The sequence below is a fragment of the Papaver somniferum genome, unplaced genomic scaffold (genome assembly GCF_003573695.1).
Source record: "Papaver somniferum cultivar HN1 unplaced genomic scaffold, ASM357369v1 unplaced-scaffold_16, whole genome shotgun sequence".
In the NCBI taxonomy this organism is placed as follows: Eukaryota; Viridiplantae; Streptophyta; class Magnoliopsida; order Ranunculales; family Papaveraceae; genus Papaver; species Papaver somniferum.
The window spans coordinates 680,984-692,371 of NW_020625486.1; the positions used below are offsets into that span (position 1 = coordinate 680,984).

The 11,388-nt window shown below is 35.8% G+C and overlaps 1 protein-coding gene across 1 annotated transcript; it reads left to right on the top strand.

The window, feature by feature from the left end:
• The first annotated feature begins 6,414 nt into the window (after positions 1 to 6,414).
• On the top strand, positions 6,415 to 11,055 carry LOC113337466 (phosphate transporter PHO1 homolog 5-like). The gene is made up of 10 exons (XM_026583147.1): positions 6,415 to 7,212; positions 8,223 to 8,629; positions 8,732 to 8,933; positions 9,016 to 9,136; positions 9,225 to 9,483; positions 9,570 to 9,674; positions 9,795 to 9,839; positions 9,967 to 10,116; positions 10,223 to 10,638; positions 10,780 to 11,055. The coding sequence occupies exons 1-10, from the start codon at positions 6,486 to 6,488 to the stop codon at positions 10,877 to 10,879; spliced, it is 2,532 nt and encodes an 843-aa protein (XP_026438932.1). The 5' UTR covers positions 6,415 to 6,485; the 3' UTR covers positions 10,880 to 11,055.
• Positions 11,056 to 11,388: the final 333 nt, after the last annotated feature.

An 11,388-nucleotide genomic window follows, 5' to 3' on the forward strand; every position in this document is an offset into this window, starting at 1 on the left:
ATATGCGAAAATATTTGTGACTCATGCACCACTTGTCACGGCACATTAATAATTATCCCTTCAATGTCACAATGTCACAATTGGGATTTGTCTACTTTGAAATTTGAAAATTATGCACTCTTTTTTTTCTCTTTTGATACAAAATTAGTACCATTTTCGTCGTATTTCAGATATTTAAATTGGAGATTTTTTTTGTCCTAAATTAATTGTTAGAATTCATATTTTTTACAATTTTTATCCTAATCTACCCTATTTTGGAATCAGGTCCTAATAGATATCTTTATAGACACAATTTTTATCCTAATCTACCTATTGTTAGAATCGGGTAGTTCTTCTTTTTAGACATAATCTTAAATACTACTTTCTCTATATCCTTTATTCTTTTGAGTTCTATTTTATGTTTTGAATTGTTCAAAGTAAAAAATAAAAAACTAGATATCTAAAAACTAGGTATCTTAAATACTAGCCTAGGGTAATTATGGAAAAAAAATTACTCTGTCTGTATTTCTTAATTTCTGTGCAGAATCCTATTTAGGAATCTAAATTAGGACAGAGGGAGTACCATAATAATAGAAGAAGAGAAAAAAAAAAGTAAAATAGAGACGATAATCATTTGATGTCTAGGTCCAAGAGCATAACTCAGTGGTACCCATCAACTCCAGTAAGGAGAAAGCCGGGGGTATAATCCCCCCGTATGTATTTGTAATATATTAGTTGTATGGTGGGTTTGGCGGTGTTGGGTCTGGAAGTGGGGCCAGCCCAACTAGCTGGGTTCGGGTAAGGGTACTGGGCCTGGCCCCTTTCTAAGGTGGCTGCTTTCTCCTTTAGCAAGGACATGACATCTTATTTGGGGGATTACTAATTTGGGTTGGTGTTCCAGTTGGTGGTGAGAGCATTTTACACGCTGTAAATGGGCTTCTTGAGTCGAAAGGTCATTCATAAAAGATGACAATGCTTCTTATTGACTTCTCTAATGCTTTCAATATGGTGTCCATATCTCAACTCATCAGGGAGGTTCGACTTCATTTACTAGGCATTTCTCGTGGGGTAGAATTTTGTTACACTAGGCCTGCTAAATTATATTATGAGAAGTATATTTTGTCTTCTGCACTTGGGGTCCAACAAGGTGATCCACTTGGTCCGCTGTTGTTTTCTCTTAGACGTCACACCCTTGTGAAGTCTATTTCCTCCCGGTGTAAACTCGATCTGCATGCTTGGTATCTGGATGATGGTACAATTATCGGTGACACTCTTGAAGTGGCCATGTAAGGATCTTCATCTTAATGTAAATAAAACTGAGGTTTTTTGGCCCTCTATTGACCCTAGAAACACTGATAAAGGAGTATTCCCCAAGGATATTGGTAGACCTATTAATGTAGTCAAACTTTTTGGGTGGACCAGTGAGTTTGGACATGAATTTTATAAGTGATATGATGTTGAATAGGGTTAACAAGACCGTTCAACTAATGTCTGCTATCAAAAAACTCAAAGATCCTCAAAATGAAATGTTATTACTTCGCAATTGTATTGGTGTGTCAAGATTGTATTTTTATATGCGACCTACGAACCCAGCAGCTCTTCAACAAGCCACTACTCTTTTTGATGACCACTTGTTCCAGTTTTTGAGACTTTTGGTTACCGGAAATGGTGCAGGTTTTGGACCTTTGCAGCAGAAATTATCCACCTTTCCTATCAAAGATGGTGTCCTTGGTATCTATGCAATGGCGTACGCTCATACCTACTGCTATCTTGCTTCTGATAGCCAGACCGCTTCGGTTCAAAAGGTGATACTTGGTAACTCTTTCTCTTCCGACAAAGGCGCTTCCTATCAGTTGGATCTTCAGAATTTTATCCAGGTATGTGGATTACCTTTTAACTATCACGTCGACGATATTTCCCCCCCTTCTATGCATCCCTGGCAGTTACTTATTTTGATGCAGTTAAGAAGCAATTCTCCAACTAATTTCACATGTCTGTAAGAGATTCAATTTTATGTCAATGTAACCAAGTCAAGCATGCACAAGACTACTTAATGGTTGTACCCATTAGTGGACTTAATCAATGTCTCGGACCTAGACAGTTCAGGGTGGTTCGTTGTTGTTGATGTGGCATCCATTTGTTTGTTGACAATGGTCTGAGCTCAAGTTGTAATAGATCTGTTGACATATTTGGTGATCATTCCCTCCATTGTGCCAATGATGTTGGAATCAAGTTTCTTCATGACTTTGTTCGGTATATTATCGCTGATATTTGTTACAAAGCTGGTGTGCCTACGCGTAAAGAAGTTTCTCTTGGGTTCCTGTCTGATAATGATAGAGATTTATGTCCTGCCGATATCCTGGTTCTCAACTGGGAGGATGATCAAGATGTTTGTATGGATGTTATAGGTGTGTCACCGTTCACTGGTGAAGGTGTCCGAGCTTTTGTCCGATGAAAAGCCATTTCGAATGTTGTTTCTCGAAAACGCACTAAATACTTGGAAAAATGTGTTTCGCACGGTTATGGTATGGTTTTTTTGGCTTTGTCTACTTTAGGGGAGCTTAGCGATGATACTTTGTGTTTTTTTTAAGCGTCTGAAAATTTGTTTAGTTAGCAATGGTGCTAGTAGTGAATTTGGTAGTTTTATCATTTATAGGTTAGATGTTTCTATTTAGAAATAAGTTCAAATCCAGCTTGTTGCCAGGCTACCAACCAAAGATCTATGCAAATCTTGAATATACCATATATTACTATTCAGTAGACAAAAAAAAAATTCATCGGATGTCTCCCATAAAAATCCTCGGAGACACTGTCCTACCGGGATCTCCTGGTGTTATCCGTGATGGATCCCATAGAGCTATGTCTTCTGAGATTTTTCACGAAAGACATTCACGGTATATGTAGAACTGCTGAAATGGAAAACATTGGCACACCTTTTGCATAATAAGGGACGGAACTACAGCCATACTTGGGCTGGCTCAAGCCACCCACAAACAAATCTTTTTAGTGAAACTCCTGGCCCTCCTAGATTCAGTTCTCGGTTCCGCCACTGTGCATAATGTCGCGAAAGATGAACTGAGAGGAACATATTTAATGCATGGTGGATGGCTAGAGGCCGCACCTATTTATGACGCAAAACCGCCGTCGCCTGTGACATGTTGTAGTAGAATTGGGTTGAGTTCAAAAATCTTAACTGCTCTTGGATTTCTTTTCCAGCATTTCTGGTTGTTTGTTGTTTGTTTCAGCACAGGCATACTAACAACATCGATCTTTAACTCCGTGACCTGTAGTTTTGGTCCCCCGTTGTAGCAACTAGCAAAAATGCTTGCTTTCTTGCCTCTACAAAAATTAAATGTCAAAAAAGTGCCATGCTCAAATTTTAAAGCGTTATGTTGTGCACCGTCAATGCTCTGCCGTTGACACCCCTGTCGTAGCACTAGAGCGGAGCCAACCTAGTGTAAGGGTGTGCACTTACACCCTCTATCCAGCTGGCTCCAAAACTCATTTTAGACCCTATAAGATTTAATTATTTTTTAACAAACAAGCCGTTTATTTGCATTTTTGCATCCCTAAAATTTTTGTTGCATCCATAACAAATTTTTACACCCATTTCCATGATTCTTTGCTCCCCCGCCCTAGCATCATAAAGTCGTGGAACACAATTTCCCCAATTTATCCATGGTACGTACGTAACCCATCTCCTCTTGTCAATTACCACTCCATCCCGATTCATGCATCCCGACACGTTATTGATAACAGTTCCTTGGAGAATAGACTTCGGACCTTAATACCACAGTAGTCAAAATAAATGTCAAAAAGAGAACACTACACAAACGAAATTAACAAGAAAAGCAAGAAGTACAACTTTTCAAATTAACAAGTCATAATTATGTAATTTGCTTTATTTTTGTTTTCTTTTTCTGGCCTCCCATTTTATAAAGTACTCCTGTTTTTTTGGCCTTGTTAGTTTTATATTTTTATTTTTTTACCAATATTTTAAAATACCCAGTAATTTAGTTTTCCATCCTAATTAGTCGAACACAACTTTATTTTTTTTAAGCTTACTTATTTATTCTTTACTTGTTAGTACTTTAACATTCTACATCATTTTTTTAATTTATCGAGCTCGGTTCGGGATCATGTCATCATTTTTAGGTTCGTTTCATCATTCCCATGTATCTTGGGGTTTTTGGTTGGTGGAGAATCAATCTTATACAACATTTTTCAGGTTAGTTGAGCCCTGTTCAGGGTCGTTACACCACTTTCAGTTTTGTCGAGCCTGGTTCAGGACCGTTACATCCACTTTCAGGATCTTCAAATCATTTATCCTTCTTACTAAGGAAATGTATTCAGGGGTAAATAGGACTTTCAATAGATGAGATAACTGTCACATATCATTTAACTGGATGACAAGTGTTACATGAAAAAAAAAACAGTAAAAGAAAGATACTTTATAAAATTTGTAAAAAAGATGGGTATTTTATAAATTATACTCTTCAAACGAGAGTACTTATAAAAATTCCCGTAATATAATTCTCCCTTTCGATCAAAAAGAAGAAGTACAACTTTTGAAATGTGAACAACCTTGCTAAAGCATATGGCTTTTCATGAAATTTGCATTAAAGGTAGTAAGTTGGAAAAGCAATGATCATTCATTTTTTTGAAGTATGAAATTTATTAATTATACCCTAGATTAAACTACTGCGAGGGTATCGATACCCTAGATTTATTGATTATAGCATCATATCGAAACAGTGTAAATAACGGTTTTCGTATCAAAGTTGTATCGGAGGAGGATATTGGAGTGGAAGTAAATCATATCTCACTTGAATTTTGGATAAACTTGCTGAACGTGTGGATGGCTAGGCGCCACACCTGTATATTAATGACATACACATAGAATGTTATTGAAGTAGAGGTGTATAGAACTATTGAGTTCAAAAATCTTAAATTAAAAAATCTTATCTACGGATGAAGTTCATCCCCTTCACTTGTTCGGTATTAACACGGGGTTTACACGCTAAACTGGCTCCAATCAGGTGACTGCCAGTGCGCATATAAATAAGTGATATTTTAGTGTTTGTTTCTTAAAAATTATTAACATAGCTCCTGTATTATGTTGATCACTGTGCTACTATGAAATCAACGAACATTCACCGGGAGTTGCAATAGTAAGAGAGAAAGAATTATCCCACAAGTAAAATTTCAAAATATCCTTTAAATTATTATTGTGGAAGGAGAATTTCTTAACGTTGTACGACTGAAAATATTGTGAATTAATCATTCAACAATGATCTAGTGAAAACGTTGAATTTTTATGTTATTTATATTTGATCAAAAGTTGAAATCTTATTAATTAATTTTTTTGTTTTTTGTTTTGGAAAAATGACCTGATTACCAAGTGATCTTTCATTAAGAAAGGACCATGTCTGATTGTTTGGTGAACTAATGCGTAGAATTTGACTAATGACTACTTCATAACGATTTCAGTTGCGTCATATTCAATGAACAAATTGGACTTGATTCATGTCAAATTTGGAATGAATCATTTTATATATCCAAATCTGGAATTCCTTTCAGTGAATAGGGACATCAAACAGGACCAAAAAAATGACTTTAGACTATCTTATCCCGTGAATAATAATAATTCCATGCGAAAATCTAATTGTGATCCGAAAAATTTATTGGGATATTAAAGTGCACATAATTCTAACATTCTTTCACATGGGATAATTTTCAGAAGAAACTTGGAAATACATTATTTCCCCAAAAAAAAAATCCTAGATTAAATGCAGGTTATCATGTCAATAATGACACGAGATAAACCAGTGATATTGAGAATGGTGATGTACTGAATTAGATCATAATCTTATTCCCTCCGTCCTAGTTTACTCGTCTAAATTGAAGATTTTTTTTTGTCCTAATTTAGTTGCTAGGTTCCATACATTTTTCTATTTTATCCTAATTTAGCCCTATGTTGGAATCTGGTCCTGGTATTGAAAAACATGTAATTCTATTTCTTATACACAATATCAATGGTCCTTTCTATGTATCCTTTATTCTCTTGAGTTAAGATTCTTTTTTTTTGTGTTTTGAATTCTTCAAGAAAAGATCAAAAAATAGATATATAAAAATTATGTATCTTAAATACTAACTTGTGATAATTTTTGGTAAAAAATTTCGTTTCTACGCTTTCCTTAATTTTTTTCCACATGGGATAATCCTCTGGAAAAAATACTCATCAATTTTTTTCAATCAAAATAATACTTCTCAATTATCTTTTTTCAAAAAGAAGCCCGCAACCTAACTTAATCGCGTAGGGACCAATACACGTAAGTCCAATCGAAATTCAACCACTAATTTCTCTGTTGCAACCGGGAAATAAAGATCAGTCTAGTAGAAGCTATCTTCTTCCATTATTATCGATATAAATATTTCATGTGTATATCTCAGATTCACTATAAAACTTACAAAAATTACCAGCAGAGAGTGAGAGAACTAGGAAGATGAAGTTTGAGAAAGAGATGAGGTCGCAAATGGTGCCGGAATGGCAAGGAGCTTATATGGATTACACATCCCTCGGGCTGATACTTGAGGATCTTAAACGTTTCAAACTCAATACTCCCCATCATCATTCTCATCCCCATAATCAACATCACCACCATCATCATGGTGGTGTTGGTGGTATTGCTACTCTATACAGAAGCTTTAGTGGACTAGTGGTTGCTCGTAGCGTCCCTAGTATCACCACTTCTAAGAGTATCAACGGCACCACCACTAGTACTAATAACGGCCATCATCATCATCACAACAATCACCACCATGGTATATTTCACTATGATGAGGAACCGGTCATATTAGTGCAATCAATGCGAGGTCATCATCATCATGACTTAGAACAGGGAGTACCTCATACAAATCAAAATCATGAAAAATATGAGACGAAGTTCTTGATGTCAAATGAAGGAGGAGGGGAATATGAAGTGGCGTTCTTCAAGACACTTGATGAGGAGTTCAACGCGGTTAACAAGTTTTACAGAGACAAAGTGGATGAAGTTATGAATGAAGCTGCTGTTTTGACTAAACAAATGGATGCTTTAGTTGCTTTTAGAGTTAAATTTGAGCATCCTGATCAAGGAAAATTTGAACAACTCTGTAAAGAAATCGCTAGATCTGCTTCGACATTTTCTGTCTCTTCACCTAAGGGCGACTCCAGTAGTACTGAAAGCTCCGGTAAGTGGTTTTTCATTTGTAGCACTACCATTATTCTGTGTTGGTCAATCTAATTCCTAAAAGGTCCTAAAACTGGCAATATAACTCCGGGCTCATTACTGGGCTACCAATTATTTTTTTGACAAAATGGATGGAGGGGTGAAAAAAAAAATTATATGGATTTTAGTAACCCCTGTAGAATTTAGTGACATAACAGTCGTAAAACTCTAGCGACGTCCTTTTTTGGCCTTACACTTTAGGATACCGACCAAATGTGTCGATGAGTTGAAGAATTTGGTTGACATGTGCACCCGTCTCTGGCTAGTCCGGGCCCGGAACCAGGCAAGGAAACCACCAGGCTCGTACTAAAAGGCGTAATAATTTTTCTAACGAGACCAAATTAATAACAAGTAGTAACTGATTTTTTTGGAAAATATTTTTTGTGACTCTCATAAAAATTAAAACGCATCATATAACATGTATATTATTTCATCTAGCAGATTTATTTCTTTAATTTTATCGAAACCTGTTGGTTGATCTCGGATCTTTTTTTTATTCCTATTAATACTCCCTCTGTTTCTAAAAAAATAGGCAGATTTATGTGTAAATTTACACACAAACCTGCTATTTTCTAGAGACGGAGATAGTATTAACATAAAAAACATAGTTTGTTTGACTGTGAAGAAAGTATAAATTCAAAATATAAAGTTGTAAAATTTGACCATTACGAGTGAATTATAGTTTTGAATAACGGGACATACGATGATGAACTTGTCTTTCGGAATTATTACTGATCATATGCATTTGAGCTCACAGGTGTAAGCAGGGTGTAAAGTATATATGGTCAGTAGATAAAGGTAGTGCCCAATGTGGTAAAGGTATATATACTTAGTCCCCATTAAAAAAACTGAATATATTTCGAGGGAACAGTGGGTCTTACATGAATGCAAGACGGTTTTAAAATTGTTTGGTAGGTGGTTAGGGAAGAATTTTTGTTAAATAAATCTTTTTCTGGAAAAAAAAATGTGCAGCAACGGGGCATATGGAAGTGATACAAGAAAGTAATGAAACAAGTACCCGCGGAAGTTCTGTCGGGGAATATGAACCGAGCAACGATGATGATGTGGAACAGGAAAAACATAATGAAGAAGATGACGAAGGTGAAGAGAAGCCTTTAAAGATCATAATACCAGCTCATTTGGAGCTTCTGAGTACTGTGAAGATCAACAGTCCATCTGGAACTCCATGTTCGACGATAAAAGGCATCCTCAAAAAGAAACGAAAGAATAATTCGAGTTTCAATAAAAAGAACTTGAAGAAAGCTGAAGAACAATTACAGTCTGCATTTGTTCATTTCTATCACAAACTTCAGCTTCTGAAAAGTTTCAGTTATCTTAATCTCTTAGCATTTTCCAGGACCATGAAGAAATATGACAAGGTAAAACTAATAGTTCTGGCGGAGCCGATAAAATCAAGATATGCATCTAATTTTCTTAGCATTTTCGAAACATTTTTAACTGATTTAGTCCTATCATTGCAGATAACATCAAGACATGCATCAAAAATATACTTGCACATGGTGGATAACTCTTACATCGGTAGCTCTGACGATGTTACTAGGCTAATGGACAGAGTGGAGGCTTCATTCATCAAACACTTTTCAAAGTCAAACCGTAGCGAAGGAATGAACATATTGAGATCAAAAAAAAAGAAAGAAAGACATGTAACAACATTTTCCTCAGGTAAAAACTACTTTTAATATCATCAAATGGGAATTCTCCGATTTAATATTTTTATTCTTAACCTTTGCTGCTATATTTGCAGGTTTATTTTCTGGCTGCGCAATATCGCTTCTAATATGCCTAATTTTGGTCATAAATCTTAGAAATGTCATAAACAAGGATGGCTTTACGCAGTACATGGAAACCATGTTTCCACTCTACAGGTAATTAACTTGTTGCTTTATCTGAAAGTAATTTGCTCATCAGACGTTCTAATTAGCAACTCATATTGTTTGAACTTTCCTGTTGCAGTTTATTTGGATTTCTAGTCCTACACATGCTTTTGTACGCAGCAGCCATATACTTTTGGAAGCGGTATCGAATCAATTACCCGTTCATATTTGGTTTCAAGCAAGGAACAGAATTGGGATACAGAGAAGTCTTTTTATTAAGTACAATTCTTGCAACAGCTGCACTTGCCTGTGTACTTGCTAAACTAGACATGGAATTGGATATATCAACGAAAAAGTACAAAGCGATCACGGAACTACTTCCTCTGGCATTAGTTTCAGTAAGTGATTATATAACAAAATCGTCACACTTATTTTAGGATTCCATTATTTTAACTAGCTAACAATTTCTCAATCTTGTTTGCAGGCTATAGTTCTCATAATAGTTTGTCCGTTCAACATTGTATATCGTTCTAGTCGTATCTTCCTGTTGCGGACTACAGTCCGTGCTATCAGTGCACCTTTGTACAGGGTAAGAAAAACATTTTTCTCCTGTTAAAAATAAGCCAGAAAATGCAATGTATTCTGTACCTAGTGCAGTTTGATCTTTTTAATCTAATTCTTTTTTATTTTTTTTCTTTCTGCCGAGTAGGTCACTCTATCGGATTTCATGTTGGCAGATCAGCTAAGTAGTCAGGTTGGTTGATAATCTCATGCGGGTCAACTAGTTTACTTTGTGCACCTGTCTATTGAAGTCGTTAATTTGAAGCAACAAGTTAAACTAAGACTGACCATGTTTTTTTGTTAATCTATGATTCTATCAGGGCCAAGCTCTTAGAAGTGTTGCGTTTTACATATGTTATTATGGTTCGGGTGACTACAAAAGGAGAGAGACCGGTTGCAAAGCTGACGTTGTTTACAATTCATTCTATATCGCCTTGGCTGCATTTCCATTTTGGTTACGCTCCTTACAGGTTTCTATTTTACTGAGCCATCCTCAATGAGTTTGGGTTTATGAAAATCTATAGATGGGAATCAAAATTAACTTAACACGAATGTTGCTTTTTTCCTTGTTTGTAGTGTTTTCGACGATATTTTGAAGAAAAAGATGGAATGCAGGGAATTAATGGTTTCAAATACTTAAGTATTGTTTTGTCTGTGAGCATGGTAACGGCTTATAGTAAAAGACATACAACAGAACTGTATGTAATGGCTTGGATAAGCGCGATCAGTGCAGCTATCATTGCTATATATTGGGATATTGTTTTTGACTGGGGACTCCTACAAAAGAATTCGAAGAACCCTTGGTTAAGAGACAAGCTTCTTGTTCCACATAAAAGTGTTTATTACGGAATAATGGTAATGGATGTGTTGCTGAGATTTGCCTGGCTACAAACTGTGTTGAACATTCAAGTTTCTTTCTTACATAAAGAAGCTATGGTTGTTGTTGTTGCATGCCTAGAGATCTTTCGTCGCGGTGTATGGAATTTCTTCAGGTATATACTTCTTGTCTTCTACAATTTTTAGTTACTTAATTAATTAATTTTGAACCTATTTTTTACTTTAGAGTTCTCGTGGAAGTCTCGATAACATTCTTGTTACTAATGGGTAGTATTATGGTTTTCTTTGATTTCCAGGATAGAGAATGAACACCTAAACAACGTTGGCAAGTTTCGTGCGTTCACAACCGTACCTCTCCCTTTCAACTATCACGAGTTGGAAGATAAAGATGAGTGAGTAACCAGTTTTCATTAGAATGAGCTTCATGATACGTACATGATCGAGAAATTAGACTATAAAAGCTTAAGGATGACAGTCAGATGATTCCTAGATCTTGATAATGATCAAGAATGAAAAAACGGAGAAAACCCCCAAGTGAGTACCACATAAGACATTTAATCAACTCATACGAAGAAAAAAAAAATGACACACAATTTTGAAGAAAAAATAAATAGAGAATACCGAGCTTGGAAGAGAAAGATTAGAGAGTCTAAAACCCAACAACTTTGGAACCAAGTGTTAATTCCTACTTGTTTCGAGGAAGATGCAAGTCTTTTACTGAAGTATCTCATGTAAGCTCAACTGAAGCTCCTTCACCACTGCACTGGACTTTTCTTTATTCAATTGTGCATAACTGTAAAGTTGGCATTTCCTCGTTTGTAAAATCTAAATGTATGTATGTAAATAGGAAATGGAATAAGCAGGCGGATACTTTAGCCAAGTTTGCTAGAAAATCTCATGCAACT

Excerpts from the sequence above, each read along its gene's own strand:
- LOC113337466 (XM_026583147.1), top strand. The coding sequence starts at position 6,486 with ATGAAGTTTGAGAAAGAGATGAGGTCGCAAATGGTGCCGGAATGGCAA. Across the intron at positions 9,675-9,794 it reads TCAGTGCACCTTTGTACAGG|GTCACTCTATCGGATTTCAT; the intron begins GTAAGAAAAACA and ends TCTGCCGAGTAG. Across the intron at positions 9,840-9,966 it reads CAGATCAGCTAAGTAGTCAG|GGCCAAGCTCTTAGAAGTGT; the intron begins GTTGGTTGATAA and ends TGATTCTATCAG.